At 36.4% G+C, this 20,902-nt stretch overlaps 3 protein-coding genes across 6 annotated transcripts in view; 2 read left to right on the top strand and 1 right to left on the bottom strand.

Annotated features, from left to right (window-relative positions):
- The window catches only part of scai (suppressor of cancer cell invasion), a 33,559-nt gene extending 27,735 nt beyond the window's left edge, over positions 1-5,824 (top strand). For 2 of the 4 annotated variants that reach the window (XM_022667759.2, XM_022667761.2), the window contains exon 18: positions 1,402-5,824. In XM_022667759.2, coding sequence (XP_022523480.2) covers positions 1,402-1,548 — 147 coding nt within the window. In that variant the 3' untranslated portion in view covers positions 1,549-5,824. The remainder of the gene's footprint in view (positions 1-1,401) is intronic. The other 2 variants (XR_007433874.1, XM_022667760.2) reach the window with 2 other exon arrangements.
- A 970-nt stretch (positions 5,825-6,794) lies between these two features.
- On the bottom strand, positions 6,795-15,506 carry arpc5lb (actin related protein 2/3 complex, subunit 5-like, b). Its single transcript, XM_007231400.4, has 4 exons — positions 15,240-15,506; positions 10,317-10,389; positions 7,785-7,961; positions 6,795-7,445 (listed from the first exon to the last, which is right to left on the bottom strand). Exons 1-4 carry the CDS (start codon positions 15,380-15,382, stop codon positions 7,383-7,385), a joined length of 456 nt encoding a protein of 151 aa, XP_007231462.3. The 5' UTR covers positions 15,383-15,506; the 3' UTR covers positions 6,795-7,382.
- Positions 15,507-16,523: 1,017 nt separating this feature from the next.
- Positions 16,524-20,574, top strand: zmat5 (zinc finger, matrin-type 5). The gene is made up of 5 exons (XM_015600774.3): positions 16,524-16,801; positions 17,471-17,533; positions 18,043-18,123; positions 18,699-18,804; positions 19,295-20,574. Exons 1-5 carry the CDS (start codon positions 16,675-16,677, stop codon positions 19,434-19,436), a joined length of 519 nt encoding a protein of 172 aa, XP_015456260.2. The 5' UTR covers positions 16,524-16,674; the 3' UTR covers positions 19,437-20,574.
- Positions 20,575-20,902: the final 328 nt, after the last annotated feature.

The raw sequence follows: 20,902 nt of genomic DNA, 5'->3' as shown, positions 1-20,902 counted from the left end.
TACTAGTGCATCTAAAAAAAACCCCAAAAAAAACATCCCTACTGTGAAGCAAGGGGGTGGAAGCATGATGCTTTGTGGGTGTTTTTCTGCACATGGGACAGGACGACTGCACTGTATTAGGAGAGGATGACCAGGGCCATGTACTGCCAGATTTTGGGGAACAACCTCCTTCCCTCAGTTAGAACATTGAAGATGGGTCTTGGCTGGGTCTTCCAACATGACAATGACCCAAAGCACACAGCCAGGATAACCAAGGAGTGGCTCCATAAGAGGCATATCAAAGTTCTGGAGTGGCCTAGATCTTTGGAGGGAGTTCAAACTCAGTGTTTCTCAGCGACAGCCCAGAAACCTGGCTGATCTGGAGAAGATCTGTGTGGAGGAATGGACCAAAATCCCTGCTGCAGTGTTTGGTGCAAACCTGGTGAAAAACAACAGGAAACGTTTGACCTCTGTAATTGCAAACAAAGGATACTGTATATTAACATTGATTTTCACAGGTGTTCAAATACTTATTTGCAGCAGTAACACACAAATAAATTATCAAAAAAACATAAATTGTGATCAGATTATGTCTCTCACAGTGGACATGCACCTAAGATGAATATTTCAGACCCCTCCATGATTTCTAAGTGGGAGAACTTGCAAAGTCGAAGTGAGAAATAGTTCTTTTCCTCTGCTGACAACTTTTATGGAAATGCTGATTTAATTTTCCAGCAGGACTTGTCACACTACCAAAACTACTAAATGATCTTATATAATAATCTAATTTTCTGAGACACTGATTTTTGGGTTTTCATTGACTCTAAGAAATAACCATCTACTCATATCATATGAGCTCTGAACTGAATTACTGAAATGAAGTAACTTTTTTAATGATATTCTAATATTTTGAGATGCAGTATGTATTTAAATAGGCAAAATGCTACATATGCAGTTGTACAGGCCAGAGTTTACATTCATTTATCACGGACCAGTACTGGTTCTCATATTTTAAGGGCATTCTTGTCTGTTACGGTCTTAGTAAACATACGACCTCCACTGTATAGACCCTCAAGTCACATTGGAAAAAGATCTTTCTCAACACTGAGATAGATGTGTTAAAGAAGTGTCTGTGGCTGAATATCAGGCCAGTTTTACAGTGAGCTTGAGAGACTTCCTGTGATGAGCTCTGCTGTCAGCCTGAGTTCCTTCATGGCTCCTGTAATTCTGACAAGGATGAAACTGAACGATCAGGTGAAGCAATGCTGTTATTTGCATGCACACCAGTTATACAGAGCGAACTGTGCAGAAAAATGTGCAAACAGTTAAAAACATCAATTTTGGTGATAAAATCAGATGTGGCACACTTTTACTTGTTAGTGTTTGAGTGTTTATGTTCTTTGTGTCTATTCTGTGCTACAGGAAGCGCGAAGTGTTCCAGACTCCTACCCTCAGCTGCCCAAACAGGAGATGGTGGAGAACAGCCTTCTGCAGAAACACATACTGGAGCTGGCCTCTATGCTAGATGTGCAGAACCTCTTCAGTGATGGCATGTTGGATAACTATTGACCACATGGTGGCACTCTGGTACTGTGCCATTGTTCACCCTCAGCCGCACGCCTGCATTCACATGCATACGCATTACAGATCTCATAGGTAGGCCCTTCCTTAAACACCTTCTGTATATTTCGGCCCTCTCCGATGAACCTCTATATATTTAGATCTAGATAGTTTTTACCAATTCAACAAGTGAAACGTTTCCATCTTTGTGGTCAGATATTTAGAGGTTTACCATTTTTACATATATTTTGAGATTTTAAAAAGCTATACACTCACCTACAGATAATTGCCTGCAGCATTCACGACTGCACATTGGGTTCTATGTGCATGTTTAATTGTGTAATGCAGTCACACCGAGGCAGACTCGAGTGAGGGCAGATATATCGTGGGTAGGAGAGGTAGATCGGTCTGTAGAGGTCGGTGAAGAAGTGAGAAATGATTTCACTTAAATTTCACAAAACAATACTGCCTGGTAATATAGTAAGATTTTATTAATACATAAGGTTTTTCTTTTTTTTTTTTTTTCTTTTTGCGTTCTCCAATTTAAGCCTTGGCCTCTGTAACGTTTACATAACTTGTCTATAGAGAGTGGAATGCATGTGCAGTTGTTTGCATCGATGTTCAATTTTTTTGGTTGTTGTTTTTGCTATATGTCTCTTTACTACTACTCACATGCATTCGTTTACATTGTGTGTTCTGTGAACTCAAGTCTGGCCTTTTGGACCTCAGAGCATTTTAACCATTCAACAACTTTGTTTTCTACGTTCAAAACGACTACACGCAAACACGGAATCTTGGATTTTACCTTTTTCCACAGGATTCTGTTTTTTTTAGCATGTCTTTCAGTAGTGTGGTCATACCATACCTACAGTACATAGCTGATGTCATAACCTGATGTCTAATTTCATGTGTGTTGTGGACACCTATAGCTGAAACTCATTTTCTTTTTTATAACGTTACTAAGATCTACAAGCTGCTATTCCTAAACATAGGGATGCAGAGTGAATTGTAAATATTTAAATGTATAGTTAATATAAGAACAAAAATGTGATGCAGGGAGGCTATCTGTGTCTATCTCAACTTTTTGTCATAGATGACCTGTGAAAAGCTGACCTTCTGCATGTTAACTGAGACTGTGTCTGTGCAATGTTCATGAGTGGACCAGGATGCTGTCCAATTACGCCCCCTAGAGGTATGTAAGAAAGTGCAGCAAGTGTACATTCCAAGGACAAACTGCAAAAGAATCTTGGAGAACCTTTACCCTTTATTTCCCTCTTTTAGAAACGTCTAAACGTATAGACGAGAAATTGATCGATAGGATGGTTATTTTGTTTATTATATGAATTCATGATGTTGTTGATAATAATAATAACGACTATGACGATGATAATGACGATAATGATGATAGTTTTGCACTTTACTGTATTGAAGTTTGACCTGATGTTGTTGTTTGTTGTGCTGTTGGTAACAGGCATGTCTTGAAATGACCCATTCCATTGTCTGTTACAATCCTCTTGTGTGGAAAAATTCCTTTGAAACTTTTTTTCTATCCAAAAAAAAAAAAAAAAAGCACATTCATTTTGAGCTGTCAGCCATGAGCCATGTTCAGCACAAGTTAAGGCGGGCTTGAGCCGTTCAGATAGAGTTAAACGTCTTTTTACAGACTACAGACTTTCTTTAAATAAGAGTGAATGAGTTTTGGCCATATTTTTTGTGTTTTTAAAGATTGACTTTTCTTCCCCATGCATGCTATAAATCACTGGCCATTTGCAACAGTCGGAGGGTGAAGCTATGTACACAAGTTTTGATGGTGGGCGATCACATAGGACCACCATATTGTTTGTCTAAAGAGCACAATAGTCCTTTTGGTATGGCCTACCATTTACTGTCCTTCAGATAATTCCTATTTAAGAAGCTATTCAGCCAGCGACTTTACCTCTTTTAAACACATCTACACTTAAAACTAAAGGCACTTCAGAAGGTAGTTTGTGCAATGCCAGAGAAGAACCATTTATGTTATTCACCAGCCATTCTTATAAAGAAATCTCTTATTAAAAAGACTTATTTATACTGCCTTTCAGCGTGAAAATGAACACGTCTCTTTCAAATAAAGTAACCTTCTTTGCCCACATACTTTTTTACATTGTTAATGTTGGTATGGATTTTAAGGATCAGCATAAACAAGCCTTTATGCAGTTTTCACAAAGATGTTGCAGTTTAGCCATGCTTTATTTGATATGTATATGGACAATTTACATATCATGATCTGATACTTGATATAGATTTTTTTTGTGAGGACATTACTCAAAAAATAATTTAGGAAAAATCTTAAGACGCTCTTGAATATTTTTTGTGCTAGAAATGTTCAAATGTGAAAAACTGGCATGGTCTCTCGCTACAGTTTAGAAGTGTAAATTCATGCTTTATGCCCCTAAATGGGGACAAACTTTACACATGCCTTTCTACAGAATCAGTATCCCTGCCAGAGTTCTCCTGCCTGCTTCACCAGAGTTACCTAGTGCAGTTAGCTGCATGTCCAAGTCCAGAGAAGCAGTATTTCTTCATATTACAGACCACAGTGGAGCATCACAGTAATTTCGAAGCTGTTATATTAACATTAAATGCTACATAAAGTTTCTTTAAAATGGTTAAATTAACCAGTTTTCTCTTAGTGGTTCTTCTACTGCATTGCTCCAAGCACCAGCTGAAGCCTCTTTCAAGTTTGCTTGATGTATTTACTGTAGTTCTTTATTTACAACAGCATATACTTCCATTGTGCTATCTCTGTCTAACAATCACTGCCAAATATAATCTGCCCCATAGTTTCACTTGAACGTTCTACTGCCCAGTTTAATAAATCGCATGTAAAATTGTCTGAACACAGATATGTTTTGATGCCATATAATCAATGTGGCTGTTTTTTTTTCTACTAGAGGGAAGCAGGTTAGAGAGCAGTGTGGAAGGGAAACAGATGGTAGGCCTTTGTGCTTCCTAACCAGTAAACCTTCAAATGAACTCTGCTTTGTTTCAAATTTCTGTGTCTGCATATTGGTGGAGTTGATTTAGCATGTCAGCAACCAGCATTATATATAATTGAAGAAATTCTTGTAATGATTGTCTGTGTGGTTGTGTCCTGACCACCGTGTAGGACTCCATGTAGCACTTAGGAGAGGGAGAAGCATTCTGGTGTTTTAATCTAATCTTTGTCTGCTACATCTCTGGCATACAGATAGGCCTGTCAGGATATTTTGTTCCAGACATTATTGTGATAAAATGTATTATCATTTTCAGACACATTTATGCCATCCATATAATGGTAATACAACAATACAATTCTACTTTTTTAAAGAGCAATTAACTTTTTAATTATTAAGAATATTTCGACATTGAAATTAGAATATAATGTATAATATCCTAAATAAATAAAATAAAACCCTTGTTATAAACAAAGTTGACATGCTGGCTTATTTAAGTTATCAGGCCTTCCTCACTCACAGGATCAGTAAAACTGATTGCAGTCATGTCTGTATATTTTGTATGATAAATCGATAATGTAAGTATTGTGACAGGCCAACTTACACATGTTTATTACGGACAGATAGAGCAGAAAACCTACTGACTAAAACACACATGATGCTGAGTATATCGACTGTACGACACTGATGTGGCACACAGACTTTAGGTTAAAAAAATATATATTTTTTTTATTTCTTGAAGGAAATGTGGTCAGGGTTGAGTGCTGACTAAAAGCCCATCTTGTGAATATGGAAAACACCTGATTTTTTTTTTTAATGCGTTTTTTCTCTTTTTTTGCCAAACAGCTTGGCCAAATTCAATTCCTGTAATGTGTATTTCACTAAGGATAACTACCTATTAAGCCCTCCTTACGTTAATATTAATGCTGTCAACTGATCAAAAAACAGTAGAACGAAAATATTGTTACGTTTGTTTTTCTTTCTCTGCAAATGTTTTTCTCCGTTTTCTTTTTCAGCGATTCCTACTGTTGTGGGAGGAATGATTTTAAAAGTAATGTAATGGTCAGAATACTCTTTCTTTATAAGTTAAGGGGTTCTAATGTTGCCAGTTGAGCTGAATTGACTTGCATTCTCCAGTTGTCATGTGTGTTTAAATCACGTATGCTTTTATCCCTTTTGTTGCCAAATTATACTTGATGTTATGTTCTGAAAGGAAAAACAAGAAAACAAACTGTAATACCAAAACATGCAAGCTCTTTGTTTTACAGAATTCTATTTAAGAATATTTAAAAAATGATTGTTTTGTTTAATTTCTGTTGTCAGTGACTGTTTTTTTTGCACACAACCTACACCATGCTTAACACCTTGTCGTGAGCACATAGGCCAATGATAAACGTCACTTCATGATCAGTTTACACACTGTTATCCTTAAGCCACAAGCAATGCCAAATATAATTATATAATTTAAGATAACACACAATTCATAAAAATATATTTTAGACTGGAGCTTAAATTGTGAATTAGAGAAGTATGGCAGAGCATTGTGTACTAATATGTAATACTCATATTCTAAGAATATGAATAGGACATATGAATAGGACAGTTGCCATTTATTAGTGTACATATATGATTTAGAAATTATTCTAATTCATTTTGATGACACGCACATCCCAGCTCTCATGCCCTGAATTTCCTTGATTGTTCAAATTTGTGTCTAATAATGTAAAACAATGTGTGGAAAAAAAAAAACTAAAGTGAGTTTGAATCCTGGTTATGTAGCTTGCCATCAACTGGCCTTGCGCTCTCTGGCTGGGTAGATGACACTCTCTTCCTACATCACTCCAAAGGGTGAGTTTGGCATGTGCTAGTCTTCACCCTCCTGGTGTTGGGGCAATACTAGTGGTAAGGGGAGTCCTTATGAGTGGGTTGGGTAATTGGTCATGTAAATTGAGGAGAAAATGGGACAATTTTAATAAAATTATATAAAAAAGCCCCTGGTTCTGCAGTATAACAGCAGCAGCCACCAACCAAATCTGGGAAGTTTTTTACATTAGGTGATTGAACTTTGTTGTGAGGACTTGACTGCATTTAGCCACAAACAGCACTTCAGTTAATCTAGAAAGCATTGATTGCTTCATTACATCTTTAAAGAGTACACTTTCCAGAGTGTCTCAATCAACCTCTATTGCTTTTCTCTGCAGATATGAGCAGTATTTTAACACCAGTGCACTGCAATGTTGCTGACTCCTATTTTTAAGGGACTAAAGGGCATCTGCATAGTTTTATGTATAAGTCACAGCCAATTTATTTATTTGAGCAAGCAGGCACTTTACAGTCGTCATCATCATCGTTCACCTCCTTAAGTATGCATACTCTTTTAAACTGAAGATCACTTAAAATATCAAACAGTTAGTTCTCTCTTTACAAAGAGCGAGAGGACCATGAAGTTAAATATAAGTAATAAATCTGATTTTCATACGACTTTTATGCAGTCCACCCAGCCATACACACACTCAAAAAATCCACTTGCACTTTCAAACCCAGACTCATGTCGTTGGTGCACTCATGAATCAACAGCATGTTTACACAGTGATGTGCCTGCTCATAATATGAGTGCATCATATTGTATTGTTCGGTTTCCCCTCTTAAACTCGGTTCTCCAACCCCAAATATAGCATTTTTAGACATTTCACTTCACCGTTTCCATACATAAAAATGGAAATTTCCATTCAGTAGACTCTTTTTGCTCATCTTTTAGATCATTCACTGGTGTCTTCTCCAGCCAACAAAGAATAAGTGACGAGACTTCCTCTTCACATGTGAGCAAGCATGTTCAGTATATATCCATAGTTGCCTTTATCTGGCAACTCATACAGTTTTTCTGGATGTCATAACTCGAACAATTGAGCCAAGTCCTCCAACAGCAAAGGCCTGGGGGTGACGAAATTGAGAGAGAGAGAGAGAGATAGTTTAGTCTAATTACAATGGCTATACTACACTGTCAGAATGATACCAGCGTAGCTATAGATAAACTGAGTGCTATAAATGACCATGCTCCTAAATAAATAATACGATCACTCTAATAACAATAAACTCACACAAAGCAGGATTACTTTATAAAGTCAATTATTTTTAGGTTTGTATAGTTTTACGTATAAAGGAATTCTTTATTTAATGACAAATCGTAAAAATATAAAACACCAATCATGTGGAGTGTTAAAAAAGAGAATGAGCTGCATTTCGAAGCCTGGGACAGAAGAAAAATGTTACCTTTTCGTGCCACTGCAGCAGAATTGCACTGCTATTCTCACAAGGCTTCTCAAAGCCTTTGTAGATGTACTTCATGAGCAGATCGATGCCATTTCTGTCTATGGATTTTACAGCAGGCTCTATGTCACTGCTCTTGAATGATGTCAGCACCCTCAACACTACTGCCTGAGCTTTTTCCTGAGAGAGACAGAGAGAGAGAGAGAGAGAGAGATATTATGTGGAGGCCAACATGAGGTACACAAAAACAAGAGAAACATGGCTGATGTATGTTTTTATGGATTCAAATAAAAGTCATGGTTTAGGTTGGGACAGGTTTGTAAGTTCTGTGAAATCATTAACAAAATCACCTGTTTGTCAGAACACTCTCTGCAAAGACACAAAATAGCAAATCATTAACTAGTTAACTACCAGTTACCTAGCACCACCTCTTATGCAAATGGTGAATGCTGATTCATAGGTACTGTATATTGCCTAAAACTGATCCTATGATCTGTGTATCTTATGTGCTGTAATGCCGTGTTATACCACAAGCCTAGGATAAAATGTAGCCTAGTATAATGTAGATGCATCACAAACAGCCCTAACCCCAGCCAACAACCCCTGCCTCCCCACCCACCCCGGCTCTCTCTCACCTCTGTTCCAGCGACAGTGAGCAGGAAGGATGTAAAAAGGAGGAAACAAAAGGTGAAAAAAGCTTGAGGATGCTCTGTTCCTCAACCAGCATTCCAGATCCCCCCAAAACAACTGCACTTCCCAGGATGTAATAAATACAGGCCAGTTGCTTTGTGCAGTGTAGTAATGAAAGTCTTTGAATGACTGCTCCTAGCCTACTTGAATTCTGTGACAGACCGTCCGCTTGACCCCCCGCATTTTACGGTACCTGCAACCTGTGTTGTGGACTTTAGCTCAGCTTTTTCTTTCAATTAACAAAAAATAATGTTTGACTCATTTCTCCCAATTTAACTAGGCCAATTGTCCCATCCATTTAGGTGCTATTCAACTGTACATCCCCCATCACAGGTGCCACAACACAAGGAGGGTGAAGACTAGCACATGCCTCCTCCAACACATGTGATGTCAGCCACCACCTCTTTAAACTCCTACTGATGCAGCCTTGCTGAGTAGCATCACAGCACGCTCGGAGGAAAGCGCAGCGACTTGGTTCTGATACATCAGCTCACAGACGCCTTGTGCTGATTGATATCCCCCTAGGAGTGATGAGGGGAAAGAGCACCATCTACTCACCCAGAGAGAGCAAGGCCAACTTGGTCACTCTGTCCAAACTGTCAGGTGTGCTTGTGTGACTAGGAAACCACACCAGACACACCGACCCTCACTACTGAAGTACCACATGGCTGCCTGCTCTCGCTCATTCTCTCTAGTCTCTACACCAATTACTGCATCTCCAAACACCCATCTCTGAAGATCCACAGGAACCCTTGAAAGACTATAGAGATTTGATGGATTTCAGAAACACTACTTTTAATCCCCACCTCAGTATCCATAGCTCTGTGGTTTCCACTGTAAAGTGACTCAGGTTTCTGGACATCACAAGGAAGCACAGCCTCCACAATCAAGAGAGCGCAGTTTTGCAAGATTCACAGTTACAGGCGCAAGTCCTCAACTACCCAGTATTGTTGAGATTGTGTCCACTGCAGCCTCAGCTTTCTGTTCTTAACTGACAAAAGGAAAATCCAATTTAATCTTCTGCTGTTGTAGTTCATCTACCTCAAGATTGTTAGTATGCTGTGTGTTTTTAAATGTTATTCAGCTCACCACAAATCGTTTAGAGTTCTTATACAAGTTGTCATAAATACACTATATTGCCAAATGTATTCAATCGCCTGATTTGCGTTTGATGATGGGAGTCCTGGATATACTGTGCAGAATTTTGGTGACCTCTGTGCACTTTGCACCTCAGCATCCGCTGACTCTGCTCTGTCATTTTACGCTTTTGTTCTCAGTCGCTTCCACTTTGCTACATCACTGACAGTTGGCTGTGGAATATTTAGTAGTGAGGAAATTTCATGACTGGACTTAATGCACAGGGGGCATCCCATATAACTCTGGAATTCACTGAGCTCTTGAAAGCTCTCATTATTTCACTAGTGTTTGTAGAAGCAGTCTGCATGCCAAGCTGTTTGGTTCTATACACTGGTGGCCATGGAAGTTACTGGAACCTGATGAATTCAATGATTTGGATGGGTGAGTGAATACTTTTTGCAATGTCATGTATTTTACTCGTTTTACATATCAGAATTGTAGCTCGTTTGTTAAAAAGCTAAGCTGAAGTTCTTTACCATGTATTCTGGACACATGAATGTAACATGAATGACAAAGTAAAATACACCCCATTTGTTCACTTCATTTGTTTTCCCTCCATTTACAGATAATGCAGCACAGAGACAATATTTTTCTGTAATAATGAAGCTAAATTTATTGACAGCTGTTAGAAAGTTTTGCAGTTATTGCAACAAGATACTTACCTACACACACACGCACGCACACACACACAGACAGAGAAAACAGTACCTTTATTGCTGGGTTCTTGCTGTTGATTGGAGGGTTTCTTAGTGCAACATGAAAGGCTGACATCATGTCTCCTGTACATTATCACTGGTTAAGGAACCACACAACATTGTTTTCCACAATAACTTACTTACTACTAACTGTATTCTTTTAAGCAGCAAATACATTTTAAACTATTTGATTAAAAAACAAGTAAGTACAAAAAAAAAATAGCCAAAATTACTGCACGCATTATAAAACTGTGAAACTGTTTAACTATAGTTTAGTGTAAGCTAAACCACAAAAGAAAACATTGATGCCCACATCATACAAGTGCTTATTTCATAGCTTGAATTAGTGTTTCATGTAATCTTAAATTTGATTACGTTGATCATTTGAGTGATTTTATTAATTTCATTGCATATTGTTTATTTTTATTGTTACAAGCCTGTTGAAGATACATTTTTACTACAGCTCATTTAAAATGCACAATTACACTTTCTCAACATAATTTTTAAAATACAAAAAGATGGACAGAAACTCTATCGTAGCTCTCCATTGAAAAAAAAGTATCTCCATTTTTGTTGAATTTTAAGTTATGACATTAATGGAACAATGTATCCCTTACCCTGTTTTAAAAAAAATCTTGATGAATGGACAATTAGAAATTCCCCAAAATTAACTGAAATCTTTTTTGGCTTTATTGAAAGTTGGAGAAACATGTTTTTATTGGACTGCAACACTATGCATTTAAATTGTATAATGTCCAAATGTTCAGTTTTAGTACTGCATCAAACATTATATTAGGGTTTCTAGAGGAAAAAAATGTATCCACAATAAATTAAATGAATATCAAAAGAATACATTTGTTATCAGCCAACTTGTTTAATAATTCTTTATCTTAGTGTCTCATATCAGCCAACCTTAAATTTGCAAGACTGACCACTATGCTGTTAAAACTATTTATGCTGTGTTGTCAGAGCACCTAATGCTGTGATCCATATAGGAAATTTCAACTAGAATGTCCCCATAGGTCACACTTCCTACCTGAAGGTCAGGTGAGCCTGCACTCTACATCAACAGTAGTAAAAGCAGTAGTATTATACAGTTCATTATTACCTCTGTCTATATGTGTATCATTAAAGCAGCCTGTACATACAGTACTTTCCAACTTCTATCTGTGTACATGGTTTATTTGTGTTGTCATCTATTTGTACTGCTAATAATGACAATCTGGGATATAAACCAGTTGTTGTAAACTCCAAAATATTTAGCTTACTGTATTTTTGGTAGTTTTGCAACAGTGTGAAATATCTGAATGTTTAATTGAGGCGCTGTCTAATTGGATGTGATATCATTCCCTGCTCCAGCATGTGACATCTAAAGTAAGTGTTATGCTGCATACAGTAAATATCAGTGGCGTGCAGTTAATATAGTGGGTACCCCTTCTTTAGCAGAGCGCTGAGAAGGGGTTAGACAGTCATGGCCCCACCCCCGGAGTGAAAATTATGAATCTGATTGGTTATATTGTCCCGCGACTTTGTTAATATACTCATTTCTCAAAATCAGCAGAAGGGTCATGCAGACACACTGGGGCAGAAGCCATTTTAAAAAGCTTTGATTGGTTAGAACATGCTTTGAATTAATTGCTGTTTTTTATTTTAGTTAATTTATAGAATATATGCTTATAGTTTACAATAACTATAATATATATTTCCTGATTAAATATTATGTAATGATTTACATGCACCTATTGTCACCCCTTCTCTGAAGGGTTAGAAGGGCCTGACTGCACACCACTGGTAAATATACAGTCCAGTTCAGAAATATGAATAAAATCTCTCCTAAGTTTTAATAATGTCAACATCCTGAACAGATTTCATATTTAAGGACCAGAGTATACAGGTCAGTTTTTCAGCACATGCCCTTGAGTCCCAAAATATTCCAAACTTCATTTCCCTGGGCCTCCCTTTTCTTATCATGTTCTAGTTTGGATTTTTTCTCTCAGCGGCATACTCACCTCTTCCCTGTTCTAAAAAGGTGAGCTCTGTTTAAAGAGGTTTTAATCTACCCTGGCCTGAACACCACTGTGCTAAATGTAACTTTGGAAAGTTCACAGACTGAGAGATTATTCACACTTCTCAAAACTGATGAATGGGCTGAACACTAAAAAAGGAAGATATGATATTTCGGTTGAGGAAAGTAAATGAAAGAGAGGTGTCTGGTTTCACAGCTATATTTAAGCCAATAGTTTACCAATATATTTTATTTTGATAAATTCACTATGCTATGCAGATCATGCATATGACATATAGTACTGTCTTTAATAAGGTGGCACAAATATAAAAAATATTGATATTTCGTATCGTTTTGGTTTGTGAAACATTATTGATATGTGGCATCAAATACTGATAGGCCCTGTAAACTCCTCAAGCCTTGCACACCCATTTGAAAACCTGACATAGATAAATCCGTAATTCCTGGTATTTGCTTATTTAGGAGTATTTAAGCCTCTTCAGTAACAGAGATGCTGTTATGCATCGTAGAGAACTGTCTTGGGATATATTGAGTATCACAGAATCACGAGTTTCTCTGTAATCTGACAAAGTTTTGAAGATTTGAACTGGTGGCTGGTCAAGTATAATATTACAGTGAGTAATGTATCATTCAGGTCACATTGTAAAGCGTGGTTGTAAAGGGTGGTTGATTACTAACTACGATTACAGAAAAGTATGTGAAAAATGTCTTTATGTGTGGAGTCACATTGTCAAATTCTGTAGCAACAACACCGCATTCAATCAACATTTTCCTCTAAGGGCACACATGAGGAAATGCAAATCCTCTACACAGCATAGAGGAACAAACGAGTTCTGCCGAAATCAAGTACAAGTTGGACAAGTATTTCTATGTTCCATGCCTGCAGTTTTAAACCTTATCCTAAAATAAAACCCACAGCCACACTAACCCTTGGCAGAGGCCTTTAGGGACTTGTGAAGATTTTAGAGTGTTCCATGGTGGCAGATCTCCAGAACCATGAATGAGCACCCCATTCTAAAAGGGAGTGTATACAAAAGGTCTAGAGGTGGCACAAATTGAACTTATATGAGACATATAAGACATATTGCGAGCCTCTGAGACCCTCTGAGAGCCCCAAGAAGATGTCAAACCATGGTGGCATTAAAATGCTTTTTAACGTAGTTTTAAATGTTTGATGACACCTACTTATCTAATGTTTTCCCAACTATACTAAGCTAAAGGAGACGGCATAAAAGACCTAAATAAACTACATTTCACAAGATGGCCTTTTTGCTGGTAAATAGGTAAAAGAAAGGGTAAGAGGAAGAGTTCTGTTTACACAATGACCCCATTTTTTTTTAAAACATGCTAAACTGACTGTCAAATAGTGCTGGGAATCACAGGGCATCTCACAATACAATATTATCATGATACATTGCCCACAATAACAATGAAATTACAATGATATTCTGTGTTCTGCGATACTTGATATATTGCAAGACAATTTTCTCTGACAATTCACAGCATCTATGCTACTTAAGAGGATTAAATACTGCTAAATAATCAAATACCAGGAATTGTAGATTTATTGGTGCCTTTCTAAAGCATTTCTATTGGTTACATCATATTTTTATACAGTACCAGTCAGAAGATAAGACACACTTTCTCACGCAATCTTAATTGCATAAAACATAAATGAAAACTGAAGTCATCCAGACTATAAAGGAACACATAAGGAATGATGTATTAACTTTAAAGTCTTAAACAAACCAAAATACTCTGTGAAGCAGCATTTAAGTGACTCTTATCTGGGGTGCTGTTAACTTAAGGCTGGTAACTCTGATAAACTATGATATGGATTATAACATTACTCAAATAGGGCTATACACCGAATACCAGCTCTACCTCTTCACAACATGACAGCTCCTTGGTTCCTCCTAAGGTTTCTTCCTCTTCTTCCTGTAAGGGAGTTTTCCCCTGCCACTGTTGTCACCACAATAATTGTCATCTCTGTGGTGCTGCTCATTAGAGATGTGGACCTGTTTTTGCTCTGTAAAGCTGCTTCGTGACAATTTTGTTGTAAAAAGCGCTATATAAATAAAAATTTCATTGAACTGATGCTCTCAAACACATTTAGAGGCAAGAAATGCAAGTAATTAACTCTTGACAAGTCCAGCACAGCCTGTAACTGCTACTATGAAGAATCTGAAATATGAAAAATATTCTGTTTTGTTTAACACTTTTTTCCTAAATAATTCCATAATCCAATAATTTTCTTCATAGTTTGGACGACCTTAGTATTAATCTACAAAAAACACTGAATTCATGGTGTTTCATTTTCTGACTGGTACTATTATTTAAAGAATGTTTTTTTTGTCAAACTTTTGTTTGTACACAGTATAAAGTTAAAGTTACACAGGTATTTTAAGTCTTTCTTACCCAAGCCTTACCACAAACATTGCAATGCATAAATGTTCTGATATGTTGTGTAAATGACAAATACACCTAAACTAATGAGAGTAAAAAGTGACCAAAATGTGACCCTTCCTTTGATATGTTTAATATTCTAGCAGAATATCAAGCATATTAATATTCACTATTTTTATTATTATAGGAATGCTTGTTTTATAGACTAAACTCCTGACAAAAGCCTATAAGTTCAGTTCTACACTCTATACTATGTTTACTGTGAAAACTGTCTGCTCATTTAGTATATCAATTTTACCTATTATACTACCAATAGTAAAGTATTATTATATTATACCATTATCTCTTATAATAGCAGTGGTATACTGTTATCTGCCACTGAGGTAAGTCAGGCCACTGCAGAGGTCAGCAGCTCTGTAGCTCATACAAGACCCAACAAATTAAAACAAATCCAGAGCAGAGCAAACACCGCACAAACTACCACACACAGCTGCTGCAGGATATTGCCTGAGGAGGCTGTCCACCTCCGCGGTGTCCGGGCCCTGCAGCTCCGCCGCCTCGTCCTGCTCCTCCACGAACCTGCTGTTCTCCTCTAACCCGTCCACCTCCACCCTCCTGAAGCGGGACCCCAGCGTGTTCCTCGCCATCCCGCGCGGGCCACAGCTGGAGGAGAGCCGGGCACAGAGCTCAGACACACAGGCAGCCTGAACTGCAGCTCAACCTCCGCGCTCACACAGCGGACAGGGGAGATAGACTGGCTGCGCGGCCCCAGAGCAGCAGCAGAGACCGGCTGAGTGCGGAGCAAAGCCTGGGTAAGTAACACCACCTGGTGGCCGGAGCCCATAGGTGTTACGATGTAAATACAGTGCTTGGATGTTTTTAAAGTTTTTTCACATAGAAATATAAATCTGACCCAAAAATTTATATTTTTACACAATAGGTCTCATCCTAAAACTTTTTTCATCTTCTTTTTTTGTTAGAGTGATTAGAGTTGTGTGCCAAGGGTCATTGTCTTGCTGCATGGCCACATTCTCCTAAGATGATTCAGCGTACAGTCAGATGTACAGACTTTTTAAATATATTTAAAAATATATTTATAAATGTTTAATGTTAATAATTCATTATTCAATCAATAATGGTAACTGTTCTGAACTGCTACTAAGCTTATTTATAGGCAACTTATTGTATTTTTATTTTAAAGCATATTAACGTTTACAGTTATATACCCTGATAGATCATTGTAAAAAAAAAACTAATATTACCATTAAATTATTTTTAAATTAGATAATTAATCTTCCAGTAGTTAGTTTTCCTTTTTTAATGTATAAATATAAATTGTACACTGTTCTTTACAGTTCTTAATGTACCAAACTTTTCTTGTTCTTTAGTACTGAAATAAGATAAGATAATCCTTTATTAATCCTACAATGGGGAAATTTGCAATGTTACAGCAGTACAGAGGAAAGGACAGAGAAACAGGTCAGGAAAATAAAAATAAATAAATAAAACTATGCACACAAAACAATTACAGAAAATATATAAAGATACTTAAATAAACATATATAGTAAAGGAAAAAAATATATACATCTAGAGCCGCTAAAAATGGGTAGCCGACACTGTATAGTGTAATCAACATTAAGTAATCATGTTTATATAATATTTGCATATGGTTACAAATCTCAGACCAAAACGTATTCATGTTAATATTAAAAATTTAAATACTGTAACTATTAGGTTTTGTGGGTGTGTGTTTATAAAATGACTCACCAGAGGGCGCTGTTCACTGACTGAGGCGTCTCTTCTGCGCCTGCGCACTAAGGTCTCCATGTTGGTTAGTAAATAAAGGATCGTGCTGCAGCGTTTATGGCTGGCTTTGTCTTTTAGCTAATATTTTAGCTTTTGTAAAAGAAACTCTGGGTTATAGGGGGTTTGTAAGCGATGGGGAAACGGTATTATTGTGATTACTGTGACCGTAGCTTTCAGGATACACTGCACAACAGGAAGAAACACCTAAACGGAGTTCAGCACCAAAGAGCTAAGAAAGCCTGGCTGGATAACTTCAGAGGTAACTTTACATTTAAATCCTTTAAACTGGCTTTATATTCCTCCTGTACCTTATTTAAAATCAATAATACACTGCTTAATTTATTTAAGAACACCTTAACGAGTTTTGCTAAAAACATTTTGCGTGTTTTAAGTCTATAAGTCCATGTCCAGTTGACAAAACGTTTGAATGTTCTGTGACATACGTCACCATTGAGTCCTTCGGGATATTATACTCAAAAAGCTCTTGTAATTTTACTTAAAATTCTGTACTTCAAACCTTTACTCGTGCAATGAAAGAATACAAGTACTTTTATTGCAGTTTATTGCAAATAAAATGGAAACAAATGTCTTTTATGATGGACTTTGATGCTTGTCCCTTACTTTTCACTGCAAAATCCGCTTACATGACTGTTAAATGACTTGAGATTATTCCAAATAAATAAAATGAAGTCGTATACTATTTGCAAGCCTATTGACTTGCAAATTTGTGTCTAACGTTGAATATAAAACCAAATGCATCTTGATTTACAACAGTGTACCTTAAGGCGCAATGAAGAACTTCACAAACCTTTACCTTACACTATCTACTTTACTATTTTATATTAATTAAACTATTGAAGAGACACGTTTCTGGGGCATATCAATGTTAAGAACTAATCTGTTCTGTTTCTGCTTAATGTGTTTTCAGATACTGCTGCAATTCTACAAGATGAGAGAGCAAAGCCACCATGCAGGAAGTTTCTGCAGACAGGTTAGTCTTTCTTTTAGGGAAAGCAAATACTATTAATTTTGTTTTCAGTCAGTGAACAAATGATACAAATGCTATTATCCTGATACCAGTACTATAATATTTATAGTTGTGATTATAAGTTTGCATGCCCTTAATGTGTTTAATGGCAATATTAGTCTTTTTAGTGAGGGGAACTGTCTCAGACTTCAGATGGTCATAATGTGGAATCGGATATTTTTGTCAGGAACGTCACCCCAATTACACAGAAGAGGTACAGTGTTTGTTGAAACCCGCTTAAAGTCCTGATCTCAACCCTATAAAAATATGTGGCTGTGCCTAAACAGAAAACTAATGCTCTACCACAGAAATAGAAGCCATTGAAGGTCTGATATTTACATTTATATCAATGATGTGTGATGCAAACTTATTATCACAGCTATAAATCTTCTAAAACATAAAAAAAATATGAGAATGTATTATTTCTACTGTAAAATCTTTCATTCGGCCTCCCCAATCCCTCCCTTGTTTAGGCGCATGTGTGTTTGGCCATAACTGCCTGTATTCACATTTGTCTGAAATGGACATAAAGGCTTTGGAACAACAGATTGAAGGTAAGATCCCTACATTATTTTTGTTTGCTTGGAACAAACATTTGATGAGAATTTTGAGTAGACTTTTGTTTTTTCACTGTTCACATCCTGTAAAAATCAACGACTATGGTATAGTAATATCTTTATCCAGTAGAATTTTTGTCCATCGTCATTTAACTAAAGGTTATAACGTCATTTAACTTTTTTTCTCACCAGTAAAACTATATTAGTTATATATTTAAACAATATATATTATATTATAAATGGCAAATTTTATTTCTTATAGACTTTGTGAGTTGATAGAGCTTTTAAACCTCAGTAGAAATAAAGAATTTATAATTACGGCAATTTGAAGACTTTCCACAAGGTGGCACTATCAGTTTTAAAATAGCTATCAGTGCTTTGCATCTGACACTGTGTTCTTGTTTTATCATATTGCCACCCTTATTCCAGAATATTTTTGAGTAATTAGGTTGTCTGTGATGCAAAAACCTTGTATCTTGATATATATGAATGTAACAATAAGCAGTGTGTATACAAGTGAATATATAAAAATGTTCCAGAAGCAAATAAGTGGTAAAATGTTGTATTTTAAGAGGAAAAATGGCAGAAGATGATGCCCGGTGATAAACACTCTGAACCTTCAGTGGAGGAGTGGCTTTCCAGAAGAGAAAAGAAAAAGGCTGCCATGACATCAGGAAGGTAATTTTGATGCCATTAACTCTGTTTTAACAATAATAATTGTTGATGGCCTGTGTGTTGGCTTTTGGCACTCACATGGTGCGCAGAGCTTTTAGAGCAGATTGTAATGCATTGAAGGAGGTGAATGGACAAATATGGCTCTTGATGAAGAAAAAGCCAGTGACTCAGACAGAACTTTGAATTATGAAATGTTGTGATTGTGCAGAAACAGACAGTCTAGCATTATTTTATGTTTTTTTGTTTTCCTTGTGGTGTTATTTAATTTTACCAAATTAATTTTGCTACTTTTAAAGTAAAGAGGTTCACTTATTTTTTAAGGATTCTCTTAATTCATTAAGACTTTATAGGTTTTTTTAAGCTTTGCTTAAGTGATTATGACATTTAAAAATAATCATAGGTCATCTTAAAAAAGACAATTGTGACCTAGTAGGTGAATTGCTAATTGAAGTCACGTTATGTTCTCGTCTGATATTGTGGTCTTTCTTTTCAGTGTTTTAAAAATGGAGGAGGAAGAAGCAGCTGAGAATAGTGATGTGCCATTATTTTTGCGATCCATCCCTGATCTGCCACCATCACTTCTTCCTCCACACCCTGGAGGATGGAGAGCGAGCGTCCACAGTGACTGGGGTTGAAATTGAATTTGCACAGATTCTATAAATGTTTGTATAGATTTTTTTCTTTCTTTTTGTTTCCCCTATTTCAGAGTCTTTTTAGATTGTACTTGGAATGTTACCTTAAAATGTAATGATGGCTGGAACCAGATTTAAAAAAAAAGAAAATTAAAAAAGCAAGAGGCAAAAAAGCTGGAGAGTGTTATTTGCAGATGTGGGTAGTAACATTTACTTAACTAGATTTAGAGCCTTTAAACAAGTTTATGGTAACTGAATTGTTCAATGTCAGTCTATTGTTTCATTTGATTAATTCATTTTGACTAGTTCTTTCTTTAATGTATAAAAAAAATTGTAGGAGGCAATATTTAACCATGGTAAAATAGTTATTACAGTGTGAGGCATACAGATATTTTAAATAAAGAAAAGCCACTTTTCAGCTGAACCATGGCCAGTGTATTGTTAGGAACTTTAATTCTATAAATATGTTTATATAGATGTTTAGGGATGTTAGTTGTAGGTTCAGTTTAGTATTGTACAGGCCGTTTATGTAGAAGTGTGTTCATTGTATCACTGTAATTGTCAGTGATTTACAGTATCTACCGGTTATGTTTGTTTTATTAATTTATTTAATAATTAAAAGCAGACCATGAACATCACCAGTTTAATTCAGCTGCTCACATGATACATTTACATGTAACATCAGCACATTTCAGCACATCATTATTTCTCAGGATACTGTTGCTATATTGATGCAGTTCACATACATGAGATGTACATGGTGTTACAACACAGTAATACTATATTACATGTAGTAAAATGAACTAGCTTCGGTGAACAGTATGGGGCTACAGAACATACCACGCCATTCGTGCCATGTAGCATGGATGCTATAAAATTGTTGAAGTGAAATTTTGAAGATATATTACATTTACAACAATCTGTCAAAAATATTGGTTTACAGTTTAAACAAAACAAAGTTGCCATTATTTTTTTTTTTAAATATATTATTCCCTAGAGAGGCATCCAAAAACCCTGCCCCACCCTGAGAAGTGAAAAAATAAGCATGTCTAAATAATATTGCTCATATTGATGAGTAAATAAAACTCTATTAAAATACTACGGTTATAGCTGAACTTTGGGAATTGAACTCGTATGATATGTTTGAGATGTCCTGACATCCTTTCATAAAGTACAGAAATTACAGTTAGATCACAGTAAATTGTCATACAGGTATAGTTTTGCATATTTGGAATACAAACACTGATTCTGACACGGTACATCAAATTGGTCAAAAGATTACAAACGCATGCAGCTGCACACTTTTTTTGCGGCAGAGATTAATTACATCATTATTACTGTATCACCACTCTCCATAAACATTGATTCAGCAATGTAATGCCACCAATTTTTTTTTAATTTTGCAAAAAAATGTACGTTACTTAGGAGCACTGTATAGAAACTTAAGCCTGGAGGTGAACAACTGAATC

This window comes from Astyanax mexicanus, chromosome 1 (assembly GCF_023375975.1).
Source record: "Astyanax mexicanus isolate ESR-SI-001 chromosome 1, AstMex3_surface, whole genome shotgun sequence".
NCBI classification, from domain to species: Eukaryota; Metazoa; Chordata; class Actinopteri; order Characiformes; family Acestrorhamphidae; genus Astyanax; species Astyanax mexicanus.
Note: the sequence above shows the minus strand (reverse complement) of the source record. Positions and strands in the feature narration are given on the sequence as shown.

Excerpts from the sequence above, each read along its gene's own strand:
- arpc5lb (XM_007231400.4), bottom strand. The coding sequence starts at position 15,382 with ATGGCGAGGAACACGCTGGGGTCCCGCTTCAGGAGGGTGGAGGTGGAC. Across the intron at positions 7,962-10,316 it reads GCAAGAACCCAGCAATAAAG|GAAAAAGCTCAGGCAGTAGT; the intron begins GTACTGTTTTCT and ends TGTCTCTCTCAG. Across the intron at positions 7,446-7,784 it reads TGCTGCAGTGGCACGAAAAG|GCCTTTGCTGTTGGAGGACT; the intron begins GTAACATTTTTC and ends CGTCACCCCCAG.
- zmat5 (XM_015600774.3), top strand. The coding sequence starts at position 16,675 with ATGGGGAAACGGTATTATTGTGATTACTGTGACCGTAGCTTTCAGGAT. Across the intron at positions 16,802-17,470 it reads CTGGCTGGATAACTTCAGAG|ATACTGCTGCAATTCTACAA; the intron begins GTAACTTTACAT and ends ATGTGTTTTCAG. Across the intron at positions 18,124-18,698 it reads TTTGGAACAACAGATTGAAG|AGGAAAAATGGCAGAAGATG; the intron begins GTAAGATCCCTA and ends TTGTATTTTAAG.